At 39.7% G+C, this 23,697-nt stretch overlaps 2 protein-coding genes across 9 annotated transcripts in view; one reads left to right on the top strand and one right to left on the bottom strand.

Moving 5' to 3' along the window:
• SERGEF (secretion regulating guanine nucleotide exchange factor) overlaps nt 1-23,697 on the bottom strand; it is a 261,804-nt gene that overhangs the window by 106,943 nt on the left and 131,164 nt on the right. The gene's annotated exons all lie outside the window — the stretch shown is intronic.
• Nucleotides 21,061-21,956, top strand: LOC128565287 (60S ribosomal protein L6-like). Its single transcript, XM_053561642.1, has one exon. The coding sequence runs from the start codon at nt 21,076-21,078 to the stop codon at nt 21,904-21,906; it is 831 nt and encodes a 276-aa protein (XP_053417617.1). The 5' UTR covers nt 21,061-21,075; the 3' UTR covers nt 21,907-21,956.

The following is a 23,697-nucleotide window of genomic DNA, read 5'->3' as shown; positions in this document are numbered from 1 at the left end:
GCTGCTAGAGCTCCGCCCAAACCCAGTTGCCATCTGGGTAGAGGTCTGGAGTAACAACCAGGATTTCCAAGCTGTTAGAAAAGCAGTCCTGGGAGGCTGACTAGCCTCAGAAATTGCCCCAAACGGAGGAGGTAATGGCGACACCAGAGGCAGAACAGTTGCTTGCTTCTGGAAACACTTTGCCTTATAAAGATACTTTTAAATCCCTTTGTGAAGGCCTGAATTTTGAACTGAAGCCTAGACATCAAAGGAAGGAAACAAAGAAATAAACAAAAAATAGAACCAGAAGACCAGGAGATGCCATCTGTCCTTCAACTCAAAGTCCAGGGTTGAAGAACTCATTGTCTCTATAAAGCCAATTCCCTTTTATTAAAGCACATTAGATGCTTAAGAAAAATAAAGTTTGAATTAGGTTTTACTATCTTCCCCAAACAGAGAGGTTGGGGTGGGAGGGAAGAGAGCTAAGGTTTGGTACAAGTGCCAAGCATGTGACATTGCAGAATTGAACTTTACCTGCATGACCTGGCATCCTCACAGCTACTCTGCAAAGTGGGAATCTGTCTCCCTGCTCAACAGGTCAGCAAATCCATTCAGAGGAGTTAAATCCCTGTCCCAGGTCTGCCTTGGTCCTAAGCCTATGAGCTTGTCCACTGTGCATACTGCCCTCTCTTCTGACACTGGTACAAGAGTACCCCAATCACAAAGGCCCAAACTCTCTCTTTTCTATCTCCCATCCTCATATTTAGTCTGTCCCCAAATCCTGTTAATTCTACCTTCCTGATGATTCTCAAATAGATTGTGATTTCCAGCTGATACCATCTGAATTTTAGTTTTCATTTCACCTAGACTTTTGTTTTTTGAGACAGTGCCATGTTAACACCCTACCTCACAGCAACCTCAAACTCCTGGGTTCAAGAGATCCTTCTGCCTTAGCTTCCCAAGTAGCTGTGACAATAGGTGCTGGCCATAATGCTGGGCTAATTTTTCTATTTTTAGTAGAGATGTGGTCTCGCTCTTGCTCATGCTAATCTCAAATTCCTGAGTTCAAGCAATCCTCCCACCTCTGCCTCCCAGAGTGCCAGGATTACAGGCATGAGCACCAGGCCCATTCATCCCACCTAGACTCTTAAGAGCCAAGGACTTCAACCTCTCTTCTCACCATGATGTCATATTCTGTTTTGTTTTTTTTAATTGTCAAAGTCTCTTAACTTTTTACACCACAGTGATCTCAATCTTTTCCTACACAAATCCTTTAAAACACGGGTCTCTTCTCTGTCTCCGGAAAATCTCTTGTTTCCTCACTTTCATATCTTATTTGCACTGTTTTTCCTCATACCATTCTAAATCCAGCCAACCCTACAAAGCCTAGTACAAAACTTTTTACCCTAAGGAAGCCTCCCATATCTTCTCAGCCCCTGGGAGATCTGCGTCCTCTCAGTTACCACCTGCCTTGGCTATAGTTTGTTTTTATCAAATTTCCTTTGTACTTTTAATAATTTGGGCAAGGATGAATGTCTCCCCAGCCAGTGTGGAGTAGTGGAAAGAGCTCTGGATATGGAACCAAAACCCTGGATTACATCCTGGTCCTACCACTTCCCAGCCATGTGACCTTGGGCAAATGTCTTTGCCTCTCTGGCCCTCAGTTCCCTCATCTGTGAAATGGAGTACCAACAAGCAGGCACACATCCTAAGCCCCTTTCAGATACCTCCCCACCTTTCTCCACGCCCTGTCCTCTACAGAATAAAATTCACTCTGAGCTTGATTCTGCTACAGATACATTTTCAGGACTTATAAAATACGTAATTCAGGAACATATGAAAGGAGACTATAAGCATTAGGAACTAGCAAAGGTTCGCTATGAACAGTTCTTTAGGATAAACAGTTCATTTCCTTTTTCAACAGAATTACTCTATAGACAGACAAGGAAAGGGCTTGAGAAATGCCTACTGAATTAGAATATAATATACACAATTAGATTGTAATATATACAACTGAAACTAGACAGGCACTTATAATGCTTAGCTTCCCACAGTGCTCTCCCAAGGGGATTTCTTCATCATAAATGGCCATGCTGGTACCATGGGATCCTGCTCCTTAATTGGACTATGGAAGGATGCCTGTACCAAAGGGGGTTAAATGCACAGATTGAGCACAGTCTGTGAAGTGGCTAATTGTGAAAACTCAGCTTTAAAAGGGATCTAGGGAATAAACAACTAGTTCCTCTAGTTGGTAACTGGAGGAAATAGGCACAAGAAAGATTAATGTATGGGAGAACTACAGGCAGAGGAAGCATCAAGAACAGTAGAGAAGAGCAGCTAAGTCACCAGACTCTGAACTCTAAAGGAAGAAGCAATAGATCCTACCAGTGAGGGCTCAAGAAGATCAACAATTTTGAGCTGCCTTGTGTTCTGACTTTCCAGCTGTTCTCTTATGACATATTTGTTTCACCAGTTTTCCTTACTTACGCTAAAGGACAAAACAATCCTCACAATAATAAAGTAACCTGAGGATATCTTTGATCCTTGCAGACTAAAAAAAGCCAAAAACAAAAAAAGCAGAACCCACCTGAATTTCAGTAAAGGCACATCCCCTAAGTTACTGATACTTCTGAGAATGAAATGGTACTATCTGAGCTGAACAATCAAATTCAAAGAGAGGTAACTATTAAATTCAGGCCAGGCAAACATCCCACAGCACGCTTCTCAAAAAAAACTTCTAACCTTGCTGTAATAGCCATGATAGGTTGAAATTAAAAAGATTGCCATTCCCAAGTGCTAGTGAGGATGTGGAATAACTGGAACTCCTCCACTGTTGGTGGGAACATAAATTCAAAACTGCTTTGACAAACTGCTGCACGATATCAAAGCTAAATGTGTGTCAGGAGAACCAAGAACCTAAAATAAATTATTGCTTGCTTCCATCAAAAATGTTCATAGCAGCTTTATTTTTCTAATAAATAAAAACATGAAATAACACAAATATTCATCATTAGTTTTGTGGATAAAGTATAGTCTGTAGCTCAGTGGGTGGGGCGTCGGCCACATACACCAAGGCTGGCGGGTTCAAACCCAGCCCGGGCCAGTTAAAATGACAACTGCAACAAAAAAAAATAGCCAGGCATTGTGGTGGGTGCCTGTAGTCCCAGCTACTTGGGAGGCTGAGGCAAGAGAAACCCTAATGCCCAAGAGTTTGAGATTTGTGTGAGCTGTGACGCCACGGCACTCTACCCAGGGTGACATAGTGAGACTCTGTCTCAAAAAAAAAAAAAAGAAAAGAAGAATACTTTCTAGTGATGGGAAAAAAATTAATGACATTCACAACATGATAAATCTTTAAGAATAATACTGAACTAAAGCCAGACACACAAGAGTAAATAATGTATGGCACTATTTATATGAAACTCAAAAAGAGGCAAATTTTATTTCAAATTAGTAATGCAACTATTCTGAAGGATCAAAAAAAAAAAAAAAAAGGACCAATCACAGTAACTTTTGAACAAAGTGCATTGACTAATTTCTATTTAAAAATCAAAAGAATAAGGAGATAGTAGGGGGGCCACAACTACGGAGCACACTGCAAGTACAAGTTGGTTCCATCATGTATAGAACACAAATGTCCTAATGCTATAATTGGGTAAATGAGATGAAAGCTATGCTGATTAGTATGATGTAAGCACTACAATTTGTACAAATAATCAACACACTGAAATGGGCATAAATGTATTTATGATCTATGTACAAAAGACTTAAAAAAATCAAAAATTACAAAAAAACCCCCCATCTTAACTATTTAGTAGTTTCTTTTCATAGTATGCATGTATTGATTCTGAAAGTATTTTGTATTTTATGACATACAGTGGCAATGAGGAAATATATCAATATTGTTGGAAGCCAAATTTTCACTGTAGATGAAGGACACAGAAACATAGAAATAGGGAAGGTAAAGAGAAACCCTTGTGGTCCCTAGATTAGACTCTAAGTTTTGTGCACACATACAGGTTGCCTAGGAGCAATGTCACCCCAGAAGCAAGGAGTTCACTTGCTGCACAGAATTTGTTTATTTTGTTTTTTGTTTTTTTTTTTTGCAGTTTTTGGCCAGGGCTGGGTTTGAACCTGCCACCTCCGGCATATGGGGCCGGTGCCTTACCCCGTTGAGCCACAGGTGCCGCCCCAGAATTTGGTTTTTAAATACTGTTCAGCGAAGAGGAATTAGAGTTCCTCAGACAAATGGCAGATTCCAGGGTTGGGGTGAGGAAAGAACAATTTGAGCCTGGAACATCTATTTGTACCAGGAAGGGAGGAAGAGATCAAAGGATGATGGGAACAAGTCAAAAGGACACAGGAGCCAGCTTGCAAGAGCTCCCATTAGCTAAACGAGGAAGAATTTGAGAATCAGAATAAATCATGACAGTAGTTGATTATAACCCATTGAATAAAATAAAAATCCATGAGTATGTACTGATAATAAATAGGGGAGCAAAGAAAGCTCATCCTTATAGTAGGATGCCAAAACTAATCAATATAAAAGGAATAACTGAACTAGAAAATAATCTTGCAAGCATTACAGTAACAGTTCATTCAGACAAGAATCCTTAATGGGTATTGAAATAACTGGACAATAGTCTAAAGGAAAACAGGATGTTTACAAAGTCTCCAAGTATCTCTTCAAAGCTTTTTAATTACAAAGGATAAATGGTAACTTTATAGCAAAGAAAGAAGACAGGTACCACCTTACCCAAATGATGTAGGTCAGCAGCACTAATAATGGGATAAACTAACATCAGGTCCCTCTTGATAATGATGCATTAAAGACAGACACAACATTATTCACGTAGTATTTCTGCCAAAAGTGCATGAGGAAAAAAATCAGATAAAACCAACTGAGGGACATTATATAAAACAACTTCAAAACAACTGTACTCTTAAAAAAAAACAAACTGTGGTATATGTATACCATGGAATACTATTCAGCTATTAAAAAAAATGGAGACTTCTGGATGGAAGTGGAAGACATTCTTAGTAAAGCATCACAAGAATGGAGAAGCATGAATCCTATGTACTCAATTTTGATATGAGGACAATTAATGACAATTAAGGTTATGGGGGGGAAGCAGAAAGAGGGACGGAGGGAGGGGGGTGGGGCCTTGGTGTGTGTCACACTTTATGGGGGCAAGACATGATTGCAAGAGGGACTTTACCTAACAATTAGAATCAGTGTAACTTGGCTTATTGTACCCTCAATGAATCCCCAATAACAAAAAATAAAAATAAAAAAATGGAGACTTTACATCCTTCGTATTAACCTGGATGGAAGTGGAAGACATTATTTTTAGTAAAGCATCACAAGAATGGAGAAGCATGAATCCTATGTACTCAATTTTGATATGAGGACAATTAATGACAATTAAGGTTATGGGGGGAGGAAAAGCAGAAAGAGGGATGGAGGGAGGGGGATGGGGCCTTGGTGTGTGTCACACTTTATGGGGGCAAGACATGATTGCAAGAGGGACTTTGCCTAACAATTGCAATCAGTGTAACCTGGCTTATTGTACCCTCAATGAATCCCCAACAATAAAAAAAAAAAACAAAACGATGCCTTAGTAGACAAAGAAAAGCTATTCCAGATTAAAAGAGGCAAAGAGACATGACAAATAAATGTGATACACGATCCTGAATTGGAACCCAGATCAAAGTGATAATCTGCCATAAGAGATCACTGAGACAACTGGAGAAATATAAAGAAGCTCTATAGATGAGATAATAGTATTCTACCAATGTTACATTTTCAGAAAAGAAAGTACACAAATGCACAGAAAAGAGGCAAAATCCTAATGCATGCTGTGCCTGGGAGTTCTTTATATTAATCTTGCAACTCTTCCATACATTTGAAATCATTTCAAAATAAAAAGGTTTTAAAAATTAAATAAGCACGGGAGGCGGAGCAAGATGGCAGCCAAGTAACAGCTTCCTTGCATCTGGGCACCGTGAGTCTGGGGAGATAGGACTCCAGGCATCTCTGGCTGGTGGGATCTGCCTATCATCACCCCTGTGAGGATACACGGAGTCAGCGAGAGACTTCTGGACCCCAAGAGGAGGACTAAAACAGTGGAAAAATGTCCACAGGCACGAGAACTTAAAGAGCAAGAGGAAGTGAAAGGAAAATTAGGGCAAGGAAACAGATAAAAGAAATCAATCATGAGGAAGAATCAGCACAAAACTCCAGGCAACATGAAAAACCAGTCCAGAACAACCCCACCAAGGGACCATGAGGTAGCCACTGCAGATGATTCCACCTATAAAGAAATGTTAGGAATGACAGAAAGGGAATTTAGAATACACATGTTGAAAACAATGAAAGAAATGATGGAAACAATGAAGGAAACTGCTAATAAAGTGGAAAATAACTAAAAGGAAATCCAAAAACAGAATCAAATAAGAGATGAACGATATGAAGAATATAAAAAGGATATAGCAGAGCTGAAGGAATGAAATAGTCAATTAGGGAACTTAAAGATGCAATGGAAACTATCAGCAACAGGTTAGACCATGCAGGAGAAAGAATTTCAGAGGTAGAAGACAAAGTTCTTGAGATAACTCAGGTAGTAAAAGAGGCAGAAAAGAAGAGAGAGAAAGCAGAATATTCACTGTCAGAATTATGGAACTTTATGAAGCGTTCCAACATACGAGTTATAGGAATCCCAGAAGGGGAAGAAGAATGCCCCAGAGGAATGGAAGCCATACCAGAGAATATTATAAAAGAAATTTCCCAAATATCACCAAAGATTCTGACATACTGCTTTCAAAGCGGTATCGGGCCCCAGGTCACCTCAACTCTAACCGAGCTTCTCCAAGACACATTGTGATGAACCTGTCCAAAGTCAAGACAAAAGAAAAGATTCTGCAAGCTGCCAGGAGTAAGCGCCAGTTGACCTACAGGGGCAAATCCATCAGAGTGACCGCAAACTTCTCTAATGAAACTTTCCAAGCAAGAAGACAATGGTCATCTATCTTTAATCTACTTAAACAGAACAATTTCCAGCCCAGAATTCTGTACCCTGCTAAGCTAAGCTTTAAAATTGACGGAGAAATCAAATCATTTACAGATATACAAACACTGAGGAAATTCGCCACAACAAGAGCAGCTCTACAGGAAATACTTCTACCTGTTCTGCACACTGACCACCACGATGGATCAGCAGCAAAGTAAGAACTCAGAAATTAAATGACAGAACCTAACCTCCACACTGATGCAAAAGATAAAACTAAGCAATGGACTCGCACAAAATAAGACGAATAGAATACTACCACACATATCAATTATCTCAATAAATGTTAATGGCTTGAATTCCCCACTGAAGAGACAGAGATTGGCTGACTGGATTAAAAAACACAAGCCATCCAAGAGGCGGAGCAAGATGGCAGCCAAGTAACAGCTTCCTTGCATCTGGGCACTGTGAGTCTGGGGAGATAGGACTACAGGCATCTCTGGCTGGTGGGATCTGCCTATCATCACCCCTGAGAGGATAAAGGGAGTCAGCGAGAGACTTCTGGACCCCAAGAGGAGGACTAAAACAGTGGAAAACCGGCAAGTGGTCGCGTGTGTTCAATCCGTCTAAACCGGCCTGCAACTTCCACAGGCACGAGAACATAAAGAGCAAGAGGAAGTGAAAGGAAAATTAGGGCAAGGAAACAGATAAAAGAAATCACTCATGAGGAAGAATCAGCACAAAACTCCAGGCAACATGAAGAACCAGTCTAGAACAACCCCGCCAAGGGACCATGAGGTAGCTACTGCAGAGGATTCCACCTATACAGAAATGTTAGGAATGACAGAAAGGGAATTTAGAATACACATGTTGAAAACAATGAAAGAAATGATGGAAACAATGAAGGAAACTGCTAATAAAGTGGAAATTAACCAAAAGGAAATTCAAAAACAGAATCAAATAAGAGATGAACGATATGAAGAATATAAAAAGGACATAGCAGAGCTGAAGGAAATGAAACAGTCAATCAGGAAACTTAAAGACGCAATGGAAAGTATCAGCAACAGGTTAGACCATGCAGAAGAAAGAATTTCAGAGGTAGAAGACAAAGTTTTTGAGATAACTCAGATAGTAAAAGAGGCAGAAAAGAAGAGAGAGAAAGCAGAACGTTCACTGTCAGAATTATGGGACTTTATGAAGCGTTCCAACATACGAGTTATAGGAATTCCAGAAGGGGAAGAAGAATGCCCCAGAGGAATGGAAGCCATACTAGAGAATATTATAAAAGAAAATTTCCCAAACATCACGAAAGACTCTGACACACTGCTTTCAGAGGGCTATCGGACCCCAGGTCGCCTCAACTCTAACCGAGCTTCTCCAAGACACATTGTGGTGAACCTGTCCAAAGTCAAGACAAAAGAAAAGATTCTGCAAGCTGCCAGGAGTAAGCGCCAGTTGACCTACAGGGGCAAATCCATCAGAGTGACCGCAGACTTCTCTAATGAAACTTTCCAAGCAAGAAGACAATGGTCATCTACCTTTAATCTACTTAAACAGAACAATTTCCAGCCCAGAATTCTGTACCCTGCTAAGCTAAGCTTCAAAATTGACGGAGAAATCAAATCATTTACGGATATACAAACATTGAGGAAATTCACCACAACAAGACCAGCTCTATAGGAAATACTTCAACCTGTTCTGCACACTGACCACCACAATGGATCAGCAGCAAAGTAAGAACTCAGAAATTAAAGGACAGAACCTAACCTCCACACTGATGCAAAAGATAAAACTAAGCAATGGACTCTCACCAAATAAGACGAATAGAATACTACCACACATATCAATTATCTCAACAAATGTTAATGGCTTGAATTCCCCACTGAAGAGACATAGATTGGCTGACTGGATTAAAAAACACAAGCCATCCATTTGCTGTCTGCAAGAAACACACCTGGCTTCAAAAGACAAATTAAAGCTCCGAGTCAAGGGTTGGAAGACAATTTTTCAGGCAAATGGAATTCAGAAGAAAAGAGGAGTTGCAATCTTATTTTCAGATACATGTGGATTTAAAGCAACTAAAGTCAAAAAAGACAAAGATGGTCATTTTAAATTGGTCAAGGGAAAAATACAACAAAAAGACATTTCAATTCTAAATATCTATGCACCCAATTTAAATGCTCCCAGATTCTTGAAACAGACCTTACTCAGTCTGAGCAATATGATATCTGATAATACCATAATAACAGGGGACCTTAACACTCCTCTTACAGAGCTGGACAGATCCTCTAAACAGAAATTAAACAAGGATATAAGAGACTTAAATGAGACCCTAGAACAACAGTGCTTGATAGACGCATATAGAACACTCCATCCCAAAGATAAAGAATATACATTTTTCTCATCACCCCATGGAACATTCTCCAAAATTGATCATATCCTGGGACACAAAACAAATATCAACAGAATCAAAAGAATTGAAATTTTACCTTGTATCTTCTCAGACCATAAGGCACTAAAGGTGGAACTCAACTCTAACAAAAATGCTCAACCCCACCCACAGGCATGGAAATTAAACAATCTTCTGTTGAATAACAGATGGGTGCAGGAAGAAATAAAACAGGAAATCATTAACTTCCTTGAGCGTAACAACAATGAAGACACAAGCTACCAAAACCTGTGGGATACTGCAAAAGCAGTTTTGAGAGGAAAATTCATCGCTTTAGAAGCCTACATTCGAAAAACAGAAAGAGAGCACATCAACAATCTCACAAGAGATCTTATGGAATTGGAAAAAGAAGAACAATCTAAGCCTAAACTCAGCAGAAGAAAAGAAATATCCAAAATCAAATCAGAGATCAATGAAACTGAAAACAAAAGAATCATTCAGAAAATTAACGAAACAAGGAGTTGGTTTTTTGAAAAAATAAATAAAATAGATAAACCATTGGCCAGACTAACGAGGAATAGAAAAGTAAAATCTCTAGTAACCTCAATCAGAAATGATAAAGGGAAAATAACAACTGATCCCACAGAGATACAAGAGATCATCTCTGAATACTACCAGAAACTCTATGCCCAGAAATTTGACAATGTGAAAGAAATGGATCAATATTTGGAATCACACCCTCTCCCTAGACTCAGCCAGGAAGAAATAGAGCTCCTGAACAGACTAATTTCAAGCACTGAGATCAAAGAAACAATAAAAAAGCTTCCAACCAAAAAATGCCCTGGTCCAGATGGCTTCACTCCAGAATTCTATCAAACCTTCAAGGAAGAGCTTATTCCTGTACTGCAGAAATTATTCCAAAAAATTGAGGAAGAAGGAATCTTCCCCAACACATTCTATGAAGCAAACATCACCCTGATACCAAAACCAGGAAAAGACCCAAACAAAAAGGAGGATTTCAGACCAATCTCACTCATGAATATAGACGCAAAAATTCTCAACAAAATCCTAGCCAATAGATTACAGCTTATCATCAAAAAAGTCATTCATCATGATCAAGTAGGCTTCATCCCAGGGATGCAAGGCTGGTTTAACATACGCAAGTCTATAAACGTTATCCACCATATTAACAGAGGCAAAAATAAAGATCACATGATCCTCTCAATAGATGCAGAAAAAGCATTTGATAAAATCCAGCATCCTTCTCTAATTAGAACACTGAAGAGTACAGGCATAGGTGGCACATTTCTAAAACTGATTGAAGCTATCTATGACAAACCCACAGCCAATATTTTACTGAATGGAGTAAAACTCAAAGCTTTTCCTCTTAGAACTGGAACCAGACAAGGTTGTCCTCTGTCACCTTTACTATTCAACGTAGTGCTGGAAGTTCTAGCCAATACAATTAGGCAAGACAAGGAAATAAAGGGAATCCAAATGGGAGCAGAGGAGGTCAAACTCTCCCTCTTTGCTGACGACATGATCTTATACTTAGAGAACCCCAAAGACTCAACCACAAGACTCCTAGAAGTCATCAAAAAATACAGTAATGTTTCAGGATATAAAATCAATGTCCACAAGTCAGTAGCCTTTGTGTACACCAATAACAGTCAAGATGAGAAGCTAATTAAGGACACAACTCCCTTCACCATAGTTTCAAAGAAAATGAAATTCCTAGGAGTATACCTAATGAAGGAGGTGAAGGACCTCTATAAAGAAAACTATGAAATCCTCAGAAAGGAAATAGCAGAGGATATTAACAAATGGAAGAACATACCATGCTCATGGATGGGAAGAATCAACATTGTTAAAATGTCTATACTTCCCAAAGCAATCTACCTATTCAATGCCATTCCTATCAAAATACCAACATCGTACTTTCAAGATTTGGAAAAAATGATTCTGCATTTTGTATGGAACCAGAAAAAACCCCGTATAGCTAAGGCAGTTGTCTGTAACAAAAATAAAGCTGGGGGCATCAGCATACCAGATTTTAGTCTGTACTACAAAGCCATAGTGCTCAAGACAGCATGGTACTGGCACAAAAACAGAGACATAGACACTTGGAATCGAATTGAAAACCAAGAAATGAAACTAACATTTTACAACCACCTAATCTTTGATAAACCAAACAAGAACATACCTTGGGGGAAAGACTCCCTATTCAATAAATGGTGTTGGGAGAACTGGATGGCTACATGTAAAAGACTGAAACTGGACCCACACCTTTCCCCACTCACAAAAATTGATTCAAGATGGATGAAGGACTTAAATTTAAGGCATGAAACAATAAAAATCCTCCAAGAAAGCATAGGAAAAACACTGGAAGATATTGGCCTGGGGGAAGACTTCATGAAGAAGACTGCCATGGCAATTGCAACAACAACAAACATAAACAAATGGGACTTCATTAAACTGAAATGCTTCTGTACAGCTAAGGAGACAATAACCAAAGCAAAGAGACAACCTACACAATGGGAAAGGATATTTGCATATTTTCAATCATACAAAAGCTTGATAACTAGGATCTATAGAGAACTCAAATTAATCCACATGAAAAAAGCCAACAATCCCATAGATCAATGGGCAAGAGACATGAATAGAACTTTCTCTAAAGACGACAGACGAATGGCTAACAAACACATGAAAAAATGTTCATCATCTCTATATATTAGAGAAATGCAAATCAAAACAACCCTGAGATTTCATCTAACCCCAGTGAGAATGGCCCACATCACAAAATCTCAAAACTGCAGATGCTGGCATGGATGTGGAGAGAAGGGAACACTTTTACACTGCTGGTGGGACTGCAAACTAGTACAACCTTTCTGGAAGGAAGTATGGAGAAACCTCAAAGCACTCAAGCTAGACCTCCCATTTGATCCTGCAATCCCATTACTGGGCATCTACCCAGAAGGAAAGAAATCCTTTTATCATAAGGACACTTGTACTAGACTGTTTATTGCAGCTCAATTTACAATCACCAAAATGTGGAAACAGCCTAAATGCCCATCAACCCAGGAATGGATTAACAAGCTGTGGTATATGTATACCATGGAATACTATTCAGCCATTAAAAAAAATGGAGACTTTACATCCTTCGTATTAACCTGGATGGACATGGAAGACATTATTCTTAGTAAAGCATCACAAGAATGGAGAAGCATGAATCCTATGTACTCAATTTTGATATGAGGACAATTAATGACAATTATGGTTATGGGGGGGAAACAGAAAGAGGGAAGGAGGGAGGTGGGCGGGGCCTTGGTGTGTATCACACTTTATGGGGGCAAGACATGATTGCAAGAGGGACTTTACCTAACAATTGCAATCAGTGTAACCTGGCTTATTGTACCCTCAATGAATCCCCAACAATAAAAAAAAAAAAAAAATGGAGACTTTACATCCTTCGTATTAACCTGGATGGAAGTGGAAGACATTATTCTTAGTAAAGCATCACAAGAATGGAGAAGCATGAATCCTATGTACTCAATTTTGATATGAGGACAATTAATGACAATTAAGGTTATGGGGGGAAGCAGAAAGAGGGACGGAGGGAGGGGTGTGGGGCCTTGGTGTGTGTCACACTTTATGGGGGCAAGACATGATTGCAAGAGGGACTTTACCTAACAAATGCAATCAGTGTAACCTGGCTTATTGTACCCTCAATGAGTCCCCAACAATAAAAAAAGAAAAAAAAATTAAATAAGCAAAGCGAGACAAAATGAAGTTCGTGCAGGTCTCGAAGCTTGGGCTGCAGCAGATCCACAGTCCCAGCAGCCTCCATGGCTAGCTAAGAATGTTTTTCAGGGCAAATGATGGGAGGGTTGGTCTATTAATGGGGGAAGACAAATATGACAACAAATACTATGACATATTTGTCTACTATGATATATTTGACAGCCAAAAATATACACTACCAAAATGAATGGCAAAAACACATTCTGGGATGTGGATGGAATCATCGTGCCACCTCAATGGCATTGCTGGTTTTGCTGTATGACTAATGATCCGCCAACAACAAATCACCTATTGCTCATAAATTTATTTGGACAAGCCATAAATTCAATGTGAGTGGTACCCCAGAACAATATGTACCTTATTTCACCACTAGAAAGAAGATTCAGGGAGTAGAGCCCACCTTCAATGCCTTGTAAGTAAAGACAATGAAAAACAGATTAAACATGTGAAACATGAGGCTTTTCATATACTTGCACTTCTACTGCTGACCATTAACTTAATAAAAATTGTTTGACTATGCAAAAAAAAAAATTAAATAAATAAAATTGATCTACAGGGAAAGTTTAGAATAGTGGTTATTTGGGGGTGGGTGTATCTGGGAGGCTTTTTGGAGTGCCTAATTTGGATGATTATATGGGTGTTCAACACAAAATTTCATTGAGTTGAACACTTAAGACATGTCCATTTTACCATATGTAAGTTACACAGCAACCAAAACAAACAAATAATGGATAGGCTTTCTTCTTTCTTTCATCCCTGAATAATTCATTCATGTGACTCTCTGACTTAGAGGGAGCTATGGTGGTACACCAAGGGATATGGCTGTCAATCTGGCCCACCTAAACTTCTCATCAACATGTTGGATAAAGACAGATTTGCTTATTAAATACATAAAAATTACAATGCTGGGAGGAGCAGCCAGTATATTGGATGAGATGCTCTAACTCAAATAGATGAACAAACAGAAACAAATAGGTTATAATTTAAAATGTAAATTCGTTCACTCAGGGACAAAAAATAAGTTATAGAGATGCAGGATTGGTGAGAAATGACTAAATAGCGTTTCTTGTGAAAAAAAAAAAAAAAGACCTATATTTGCAAAGTGAGTCAGCAGTGTGATATAGCCTCTCAAAAAATAGAATCCTAAAATACATTATTAGAAATATATTACCCGCAAAAATGAACTGGTCCTAGTGTCCCCTGTGCTGGTCACAACATATGTTGAGCACTGTGGGCAATTCTGTACCCCCCCTCACATTTTATGGTATGGATTTTAGGGGATAGCACATTAAAGTTACCAGAAGATGAAACCATCTTGAAATTGTCATATGATGAGCTACTGAAGGAACAATAGATGTTTAGCCTGTAAGAAAAAGGAGTATAGGGAGTGGTAAAAGGGGTGCATACAACTCTTCAAATAATCAAAGGATGGTCACATAGAAAACTTGTTCTTTGTGGTTCCAGATGGCCAAACAGGGTTATCAACACATAGTGTGGTCCAATACGCACAAAAGACTTTTTAACACAGAGCTATTCTAAAATGGAATGGTCTTTCTTAACAGGTGGTGAGCTCCTGATTATGGGAAGCATTTAATACAGGCTGGGTGACTGCCTCTCAGAGCTAGTTATCAAGATTCTTTCTATTTCTGAGTTTCTGTGTCTGCTCTGCTACTGGCTCTAGAGTCTAGACATTCCTTCTGAGCCACAATCCTTTTTGGTCTCCTTCTTTATCTTTTAGGATATTTCTTCCAAAGTGAGCAAAAATTCTGAAAATAAATATTTGCATATTGGTAAATTTTAGAGTCAGACTATGCTCCGAATAGGAGTGAAAATGGAGAGGAAAAGCACACGTTTCCAGAATCCCACCCAAGGTCCTAAGAAGCGGGGGCTTATCTGAATGTTCTATGAATAGGTATCAATAAATCTTACCCACAGGGAAGGCAGGCTAAAGCAAGGTTAGAGCTGCAATTGGTAAAGCAGTATCTGTCACTCGTATTAGGGGAGGAAGACGTTTGGTGGTTTGTGGCTTAGACAATGTTCAAGTTTCATTAGTGTTTAGACATGACTTCAGAGTAGTCTTGTTTTTGTCTTCGTCCATCAAGGTCACAGAGTGGCCTCGTCTGATGTTGATGTTCAGTGAAATAGTTTACGTTCAACAGGAAAGCATCTAGATCTACCTTATGAGTGCCAGGCCAGCTCACAGCAATACTAAGACCCACCAGTTGATAATCCAAAGACAGCTCCTGGATATCAGGGACTGCTTTTTCTCTTTTTCATTTATATAGCATCTTATTTGATCTATAAAACAGCCCCAGGAGTAGGTTTTACTATGATTTTTTTTTAAAGACGAGAAAATTGAGGCTTATAACATTAAAAGCCTGGTTCACGGTATGATGTGTGTACGCCATCTGACTTTCAGCATGAGGCCTACACTTAATGAGCCTTTGCTTCTTTATTGTAAAATGGGCATAGTAATATCTGCCTCACATAATTGTGATCAAATACGCCAAAGAACCCAACCTAGTTCCTAGTACTGGGTTTTTAAATCTTTTTTATCTCACAGCACGCTTGAACCCAAACTTCAACTTCAGTGGCACACTTAAATTATGTTGATCAAAAAAAAAAAAAACAAGTTAGGGTGGTGCCTGTGGCTCAGTGGGTAGGGCGCTGGCCCCATATACCGAGGGTGGCAGGTTCGAACCCGGCCCTGGCCAGCTAACAACAACAACAAAAAAAAAGCCAGGCATTGTGGCGAGTGTCTGTAGTCCCAGCTACTCAGGAGGCTAAGGCAAAAGAATCACTTAAGCCCAATAGTTGGAGGTTGCTGTGAGCTATGACGCCACGGCACTCTACCAAGGGTAACAAAGTAAGACTGTCTCAAAAAAAAAAAAAAAAAAAGAAAAAGAAAAAAGTTTAAAAATGAGTGTATTACAATCACTCATACTTTGATATGAAGAACAGATCACAACTATGGCCTAAGTTTAAAGAGGGAGGAGGGAGGACTGGAGGGGAGTGGGGAGGTCAGATCAAGGGAGGGTAAATGGTGGGGTCACACCTATGGTGCATAATGCAAGGGTACATGTCAGATCTATTAGCATAGAGTATAAATGTCTTAACACAATAATTAAGTAAATGAGATAAGGCATACATGAATCAATGTGATGTAAGCATTCCTAATTCTATATGAAATCAGGACATTGTACCCCATAAATGCATTAATGTATACATGAAAAATAAATAAATAAGAAAATAAAAAATGAGTGTATTTACTGAGCTTTGAACTTCTTTCAAAAATAATTTAATGGTCTTCAAAACTTTTCATGATGTACGTAAGATCATCTCACAGGGCACCAGTACGCTGTGGCACACCGGTTCAAAATCACTGTGCTAGTACTTAGAAGAAGTCCAGTCAGTGTTACTGCTTCCACCCCCACCCCCTTGATATCCTCACTCTTTACATCACAGGGCTCCTAGAAAATATGTCTTCACATGTGATCCATAATGAGGTAATTTTCATTGCTATGATTTTAACTACTGGGCCTCTTTTCAGAAATGCTCTCCTGCATGAGGCTGTCTCATATTTCAACAGATTCCACGGCCACCAAGTTCCTTGCAGACCACTGGCATCCATGTGCAGAGAAGTCCTGTGTAGACACTCAACTCCCACGCAATGCAGAGAGTGAAGCTAAATGGGCAGCAATGTATGGGTGCGTCAGCCTTGAAGTCAGAAAGCTGAACCTTATCTCAGAATATTAAAATTTATGGGCTACACAGGACCAGTTGTCACCCAAACCAATGTTCCCCCAGCAAGAAACCCAAAGGCACACAGAAAGGCAGAACTAAATCTCTTCCTCAGCCTCTACCACATTGAGCAAGTCAGAGAAATGATCTCAGTCTTAATTTCGGCCTGAGCTCTTACCTGGAATTCTGTGGCAGCTTCCTCGGTGTTCCTCTCCCCTCAGTCTCTCTTTGTTCTGTCAAAATGCTCTTCCTCAGGTATATGTGAATTATTTTGCTCCCCACTGCCCAAGCCCAAATTCCTTTGTCTGCTATTTAAGATCCTCCATGGTCTAGAGCCAGTGTAGTTGTCTAGCCTCTTCCCAGAGACTTACTGACAAATACTCGCCTTTTGGCCTCGTGAGACCCCTACACAGCATCCAACCACTCTACTCCTCATCATGCCCGACTCATGTGGTGTCCGCAGTTCAGTGCAACCTTCACTGCTCATCCTTGGGAAAGAGGAATAGAGAGGAAGAGGAAAAAGAAAGGAAAAGGAGTGCTAACATTTATTGATTGTTAAAGCTGGGGCTAAGGACTTTATGTGGATTAAATCATTATAGCTATATTTTATAGATTAATTAGAGGAACAAGGTGGTTAAATACCTTGACTAAAAGCACATACACAGCTAGTAAGTGGCTGGGTCACTTAGAAAGTAATTGCTCTCTCCTCTGGGCCCTGCTATAGAAAAAGCACTTATTCTACTTATTAAGTAGAATTAAGTGGTTCTCGCATTTGTCTCTTCTCAGATTGTGAAGATGATAAATCTGTCTTTTTCCCAGAGTATAACTTTCCTAAGCATGAGGACTGTGTCTCATTCATTTCTATACTCAGTGCCTTGCACAGCGTCCTGAACATACTAGGTTCTAATCTGATGTCTGTTGAATTAAAATCTCTCATCTTTTTTTTTTTTAATTTAAAAAAAAAATTTTTTTTTTTTTTTTGGTTGCAGTTTTTGGCTGGGGCTGGGTTTGAACCCGCCACCTCCGGCATATGGGTCCGGCACCCTACCCCTTTGAGCCACAGGTGCCACCCAAAATCTCTCATCTTTGCACTCTTCACTGCTCAAGGCTCAGAAGTTGGCACAGAAATGCTAAATAAATGAGACTAAATCTATCTCTGAACTTTCTCAGCTCCTTACCAGGGTCTTGTAAATGCTCTGAATTCTGTAAATAATCAATGAATTCAGAGACATCCTTCAGATGTTAAGAACTTTGAGTTAGTGACTAAACAGAACAGCCTCCCAAGGCACCACAGGTAAATCCTACAAGGTATAAGAAAAAGCACCACCTCCCTTCCTCTCTCCCCCCTCGGTGATGTCGTAGGGGTAAACGGGCCTGTAATGTGGAGCATGAATGGGGGAGGCAGCACAGCCCCTTCCTATTATGATTCCATCCCCAGAAAGAACAAGAAAAACAAGCTGACAGGCTATCTGACTCTGAGCCATTTGTGCACAGGCCCAAAAATCTTTGCCTTTGCTGCAGCTACACAGCAGAGCTTGGCTGGGCCATTGCCAGGCATGAGGCAGAAACACGTGAACATGGGCCCTGACCAAAAGGCCCTCTGATACACCCCAGAGCCCCTCACACTGAGAATCACTTTTGCTCTTTTGATTAAAACAAAACAAAACTTATTGAGGCCACATCCTAAAGCCTTGTTCTTTCTCAGATTAGAAAGTCAGTAATGAAGATAAGATGTGACAGAGAGATCAAAGCTTATTATAACAAGTGTGTGCAGTGCAACAACGAACACAGCACGAAGAAGATGAAGGCATCTGGTGCCACGTGACCAAACCAGACAGACTCCCTTCCTAGGTGCAGCCCCACGGTCAGCAGGTTCAGAAGTGCTGCTGTCCTGTTCCCAGGGTAGGTGACTGCTGGAACCCCATTGCCTGAAGTCCAGTTCCTGAGTGATCATCACAGTTACCTTCTTCATCTACTGATGAGACTGTAACTTTTCTGGTCCAATAAAAAGCTGTAGATTATTAGGTTCTGTTTTGGGGTACATAAATATACACATACACATACAAAATAATTTTTAAATAAAGTATATTTTTCAGGTTATAAAAGTAATAGACACTTACTGTAAAAAAAAATAAAGAAAATTAAAAATATCTATAATCCCATTGCCTACTGTTAACAAATAGTATATTTTTTTTAGTCCTTTCCTATCTTTATTTGTCTGTGTGTGAATAAAATATATATAATTTCAGAAACACAGTTGGGGTCATACTACATATTCAGTTTTATATCATGACTTTTTCACTTAACATAATGCTATGTTTCCCACCTTTTCATTGAAAATGTGATTTTCCTGGGTTTATGGGAACACAGGATATGTGTTATTTCACTATTTCCCTCCTGTGGGGTACACCCAGGTTTTGCATTATAAATGTGTGATCAACATTCTTGAACAAGAATCTTTACCTATACCTCTGATTACTTCCTTGGGATAAATTTTCGAAAGTAAAATTATTGAAAAAGAAAAAAAGCCATTAATCTCCTTAAGGTACCTAGACAATTTGGACTGTACAATTTATTTGGGTCATTTACAATACAGATCACATCCAAAAGGAAAAGAACAAAATGGGGGAAAGAGTAATAATATTGATATAACAATATTAGCGAGCATATACTGAGTGTATATAATGTGACAGGTTAGGTGCTTAAGACTTTTGCATACATTAGCCCATTTCATCTATGAATTGATCCTATAAAGTACACACAGATAAGGAAATCATGGTTCACAGAAGTTAACTTTTCCAATATCACAGTTTGTAGGTGGCATAGCTGAAATTTAAACCCAATCACATATAATTCCACAGAGTGCACTTAATGCTCTACTACAACATGTCATGTAAAAAATAAAGGGGAAAAAAATGAATGTTTTTAGTGTGGACAAGTCTTGGATGGTACAAGGGCCACGGGACAGGACAAGGGTGATCCGGTGGCAGAATGAGGATCAATGGATAAAAAATGCTTAAAGCTTCAAAGTACTCCTTACTATCAAAAAGGTCTACCAAAAATGGAAGGGCCACTACCTCCAGATGTAGATCCTACACTTGATTTTAGCCAAAAGGCTGAGAAGCAATCAGATGTAAATCCTAATCTAATCACACCTACCTGTTAAAAGCAGTTTTCTCTGGCTGGTGGCAAAAGAAGACTTGAGAAGACTGGAAGCACCGCAGGATCTGAGGCACCACTGCCATCTTTAAAGATGGAGGGGCCACGTGCAAGGACTGGAGAGCAGCATCATTGCTGAGAGCAACTCTGAGCTGACAACCAGCAAGGATACAGCGACCCCACTCCTATAATCTTGAGGGACTGAAATCTGCCAACCATCTCAACAAGCTCAGAAGCAGATTCTCTCTAGAGCCGTGGTTCTCAACTTTGCTGATACCGCAATGTATTTTCACTGTTAAAAAGGGGTCGCGACCCACAGGTTGAGAACCGCTGCTCTAGAGTCTCCAGATAAGAATCCAGACAAGCTGACACCCTGATTTAAGTTCTGTGAAATCCTTAAAGAAAATCCTGCCCATTCTACCCAGACTCCTGACACACAGAACTATGAACTAATAATTACGTCCTGTTGTGAGTCACTAACTTTGTGGTAATTTGTTATGTAGCAAGAGAAAACACAATGGGTAAGTGGATAAACAAACCATATACAGTCATACAATGAAATACTACTCATCAGTGAAAAAAGAATATATACACATAACAGCATGGATAAATCTCAAAACCCTTTGTGTTGAGTGAAAGAAGACAGATACAAAAAAGTAAATAGTGTATGATTTCATTAATATGGAACCCTAAGAAAGGTAAATCTGATTTATAGTGAAAGAAAGCAGGTAGTAAAAATATTCTCAAGTTATAGTGATAGAAAGGCTATGGTTGAGGCAGGTGGTTGATTGTCCCATCCCCTCCCTTTGTGACCATTCTGCCTCTACCTGCACCCTCAGCCCACCACAGAGGCTGGAGAGGTTCACTCAGAAAACACATCATTGCACGTTCATCTCTTTCTCTGCCCCTCTAACAAGACTGAAGGCACCATTAGCCCCTAATGTGGGCAAACAGTCTGTCAAAAGCACAATTTTGCAGTTCTCTTTCCCGTCTTGCAAGATGGCGGGTGAAAAAGTTGAGAAGCCGGTTTCTAAAGAGAAGAAACCTGTTAATAAAGAGAAGAGGCCTAAGGCCAAGAAGGGGAAGCCCCACTGCAGCAGAAATCCTGTTCTTGTTAGAGGAATAGGCAGATATTCCCAATCTGCCATGTATGCGAGAAAGGCTATGTATAAGAGGAAATACTCAGCAGCTAAATCCAAGATTGAAAAGAAAAAGAAGGCGAAGGTCCTTGCCACTGTTACAAAACCAGTTGGTGGGGACAAGAATGGTGGTACTCGGGTCGTTAAACTTCGCAAAATGCCTAGATACTATTCCACTGAAGATGTGCCTCGAAAGCTATTGAGCCATGGCAAAAAACCATTCAGTCAGCATGTGAGAAAACTGCGATCTAGCATCACACCCGGGACCATTCTAATTATCCTCACTGGACGCCACAGAGGCAAGAGAGTGGTTTTCCTAAAGCAACTGGGCAGTGGCTTGCTACTTGTGACTGGACCTCTGTCCCTTAACAGAGTTCCTCTACGAAGGACAAACCAGAAATTTGTCATTGCCACCACCACAAAAATTGACATCAGTAATGTTAAAATCCCGAAGCATCTTACTGATGCTTATTTCAAGAAGAAGAAGCTCCGGAAGCCCAGACACCAGGAAGGTGAGATCTTCACCACAGAAAAAGAGAAATATGAGATAACAGAACAGCGCAAGGTTGATCAAAAAGCTGTGGACTCGCAAATTTTACCGAAGATCAAGGCTATTCCTCAGCTCCAGGGCTATCTGCGATGCGTGTTTGCCCTGACAAATGGAGCTTACCCTCATAAAATGGTGTTTTAAATTTCTTAAAGAGAACCTAATTAAACGGCTAATAGATAAAAAAAAAAAAAGCACAATTTTGAAACCTTAATAACACTCATTCCAAAAAAGAATAACCAAGTTTTCAAAGAGCTATCCTGCATAGATTTCTCTCATCAAGTTTCTTTCAACAGTATGTCCCATTTACAGAAGCCATACTGGCAGAGTTGAGCATTCATGACAATTTAACATTATTTCTTAAGTATTTTAAATAAGTAGTAGGCAGCAATGGTGACTGAGGAACTGAGATTCCTGAGTTCCTCCAGGAATGTGGTTCTGTCTTGACTTCAAGCAATACAGAGGTCAAATACTTCTGAATGAATTACATGTTCCAGAAACTCCAATATGAAGCTATAAATATAAACTGTCACCCTCTACCACACACAGCAGGAATTCTGCAGGGCAGCAGGAAAGGACCATGAGCTCTGCAATCTCAGACTGTTGGGAAGCCACTGCAATAGTCCACGTGAGAATGGGTTTAACTTCTAATTTCTATTAGGTCTGTGAACTTGACCAACTTACCAAGACTTTCTTAGCTTCAATTTACTCACCTGCACAACAGGACTGAATTCAATTACTTATATTTAATATCCTGGACAAAGTAGATGCTTATATACTGGCTCACTTGCCTTGTCAGCTATTGGATAGCCAATGTCCCAGAGAAACCAATGGGGAACTTTGAAAGGTTTTTTTGCTTTTTGTGGGTTTTTTTTTTTTTGAGACAGAGTCTCACTTTATCGCCCTCAGTAGAATGCTGTGTCATCATAGCTCACAGCAACCTCAAACTCTTGGGCTTAAGTGATTCTCTTGCCTCAGCCTCCCAAGGTTCTGAGACTACAGGCAACTGTCACAATGCCCTGCTATTTTTTGGTTGCAGTTGTCATTGTTGTTTGGCAGGCCCGGGAAGGATTAGAACCTGATAGCTCCAGCATTATGTGGCTAGTGTGCTAGCCGCTGAGCTACAGGTTCCGAGCCAGAAGTTTGAAAGTTTTAAAGGGTAGAAAAACATTTTTTCTTCCACATCTCTTTTATCTTTCATTTAAAAAAAAAAAATTAGAAGGGCAGGGCCGGGCGGCGCCTGCGGCTCAGTGAGCAGGGCGCAGGCCCCATATACTGAGGGTGGCAGGTTTGAACCCGGCCCCGGGCCAAACTCCAACAAAAAAATAGCCAAGCGTTGTGGTGGGCACCTGTAGTCCCACTTACTCGGGAGGCTGAGGTAAGAGAATCACCTAACCCCAAGAGCTGGAGGTTACTGTGAGCTGTGATGGCATAGCACTCTACCAAGGGTGACAAAGCGAGACTGTCTCAAAATAAATAAATAAACAAAAATTGGAAGAGAAAAGCAACTCTTCCAAAACTTTCTGAATTTATTTCCCTCTAAATGTGTCAGCCATGATAATTTTATGAGTAAACAAAACATTTTTGCTTCCATCAACTAAAATAATGGGTTTAGATTTCTAAAGGGCACTTTAAAAGCACTGTGTATTTCCATTTTAATCAAAATATTGGTCTTACCCTAAAACTGGTTGTATTCCCTCTTGTATTCTCTACAGTTTCAAAATTTCCATTAATAACGATATAATCCAACATTTATTAGTTCTATGTGCCAAGTACAAGGCTAAGAGTTTCATAAGGATTATTTCATTTAATCCTTACTAAAGCCCTACATAGCAGGCTTTATCATTATTTCTATTATACAGATAATAAAACTGAGGTTTGGAAAGGCAAATTGTCCAAATCTACATCAAAAGTGGAGCTATATCACTACCGTAT

Source organism: Nycticebus coucang, chromosome 14 (genome assembly GCF_027406575.1).
Source record: "Nycticebus coucang isolate mNycCou1 chromosome 14, mNycCou1.pri, whole genome shotgun sequence".
Classification (NCBI taxonomy): Eukaryota; Metazoa; Chordata; class Mammalia; order Primates; family Lorisidae; genus Nycticebus; species Nycticebus coucang.
Note: the sequence above shows the minus strand (reverse complement) of the source record. Positions and strands in the feature narration are given on the sequence as shown.

Coding starts and splice junctions, on each gene's coding strand:
- LOC128565287 (XM_053561642.1), top strand. CDS start 21,076: ATGGCGGGTGAAAAAGTTGAGAAGCCGGTTTCTAAAGAGAAGAAACCT.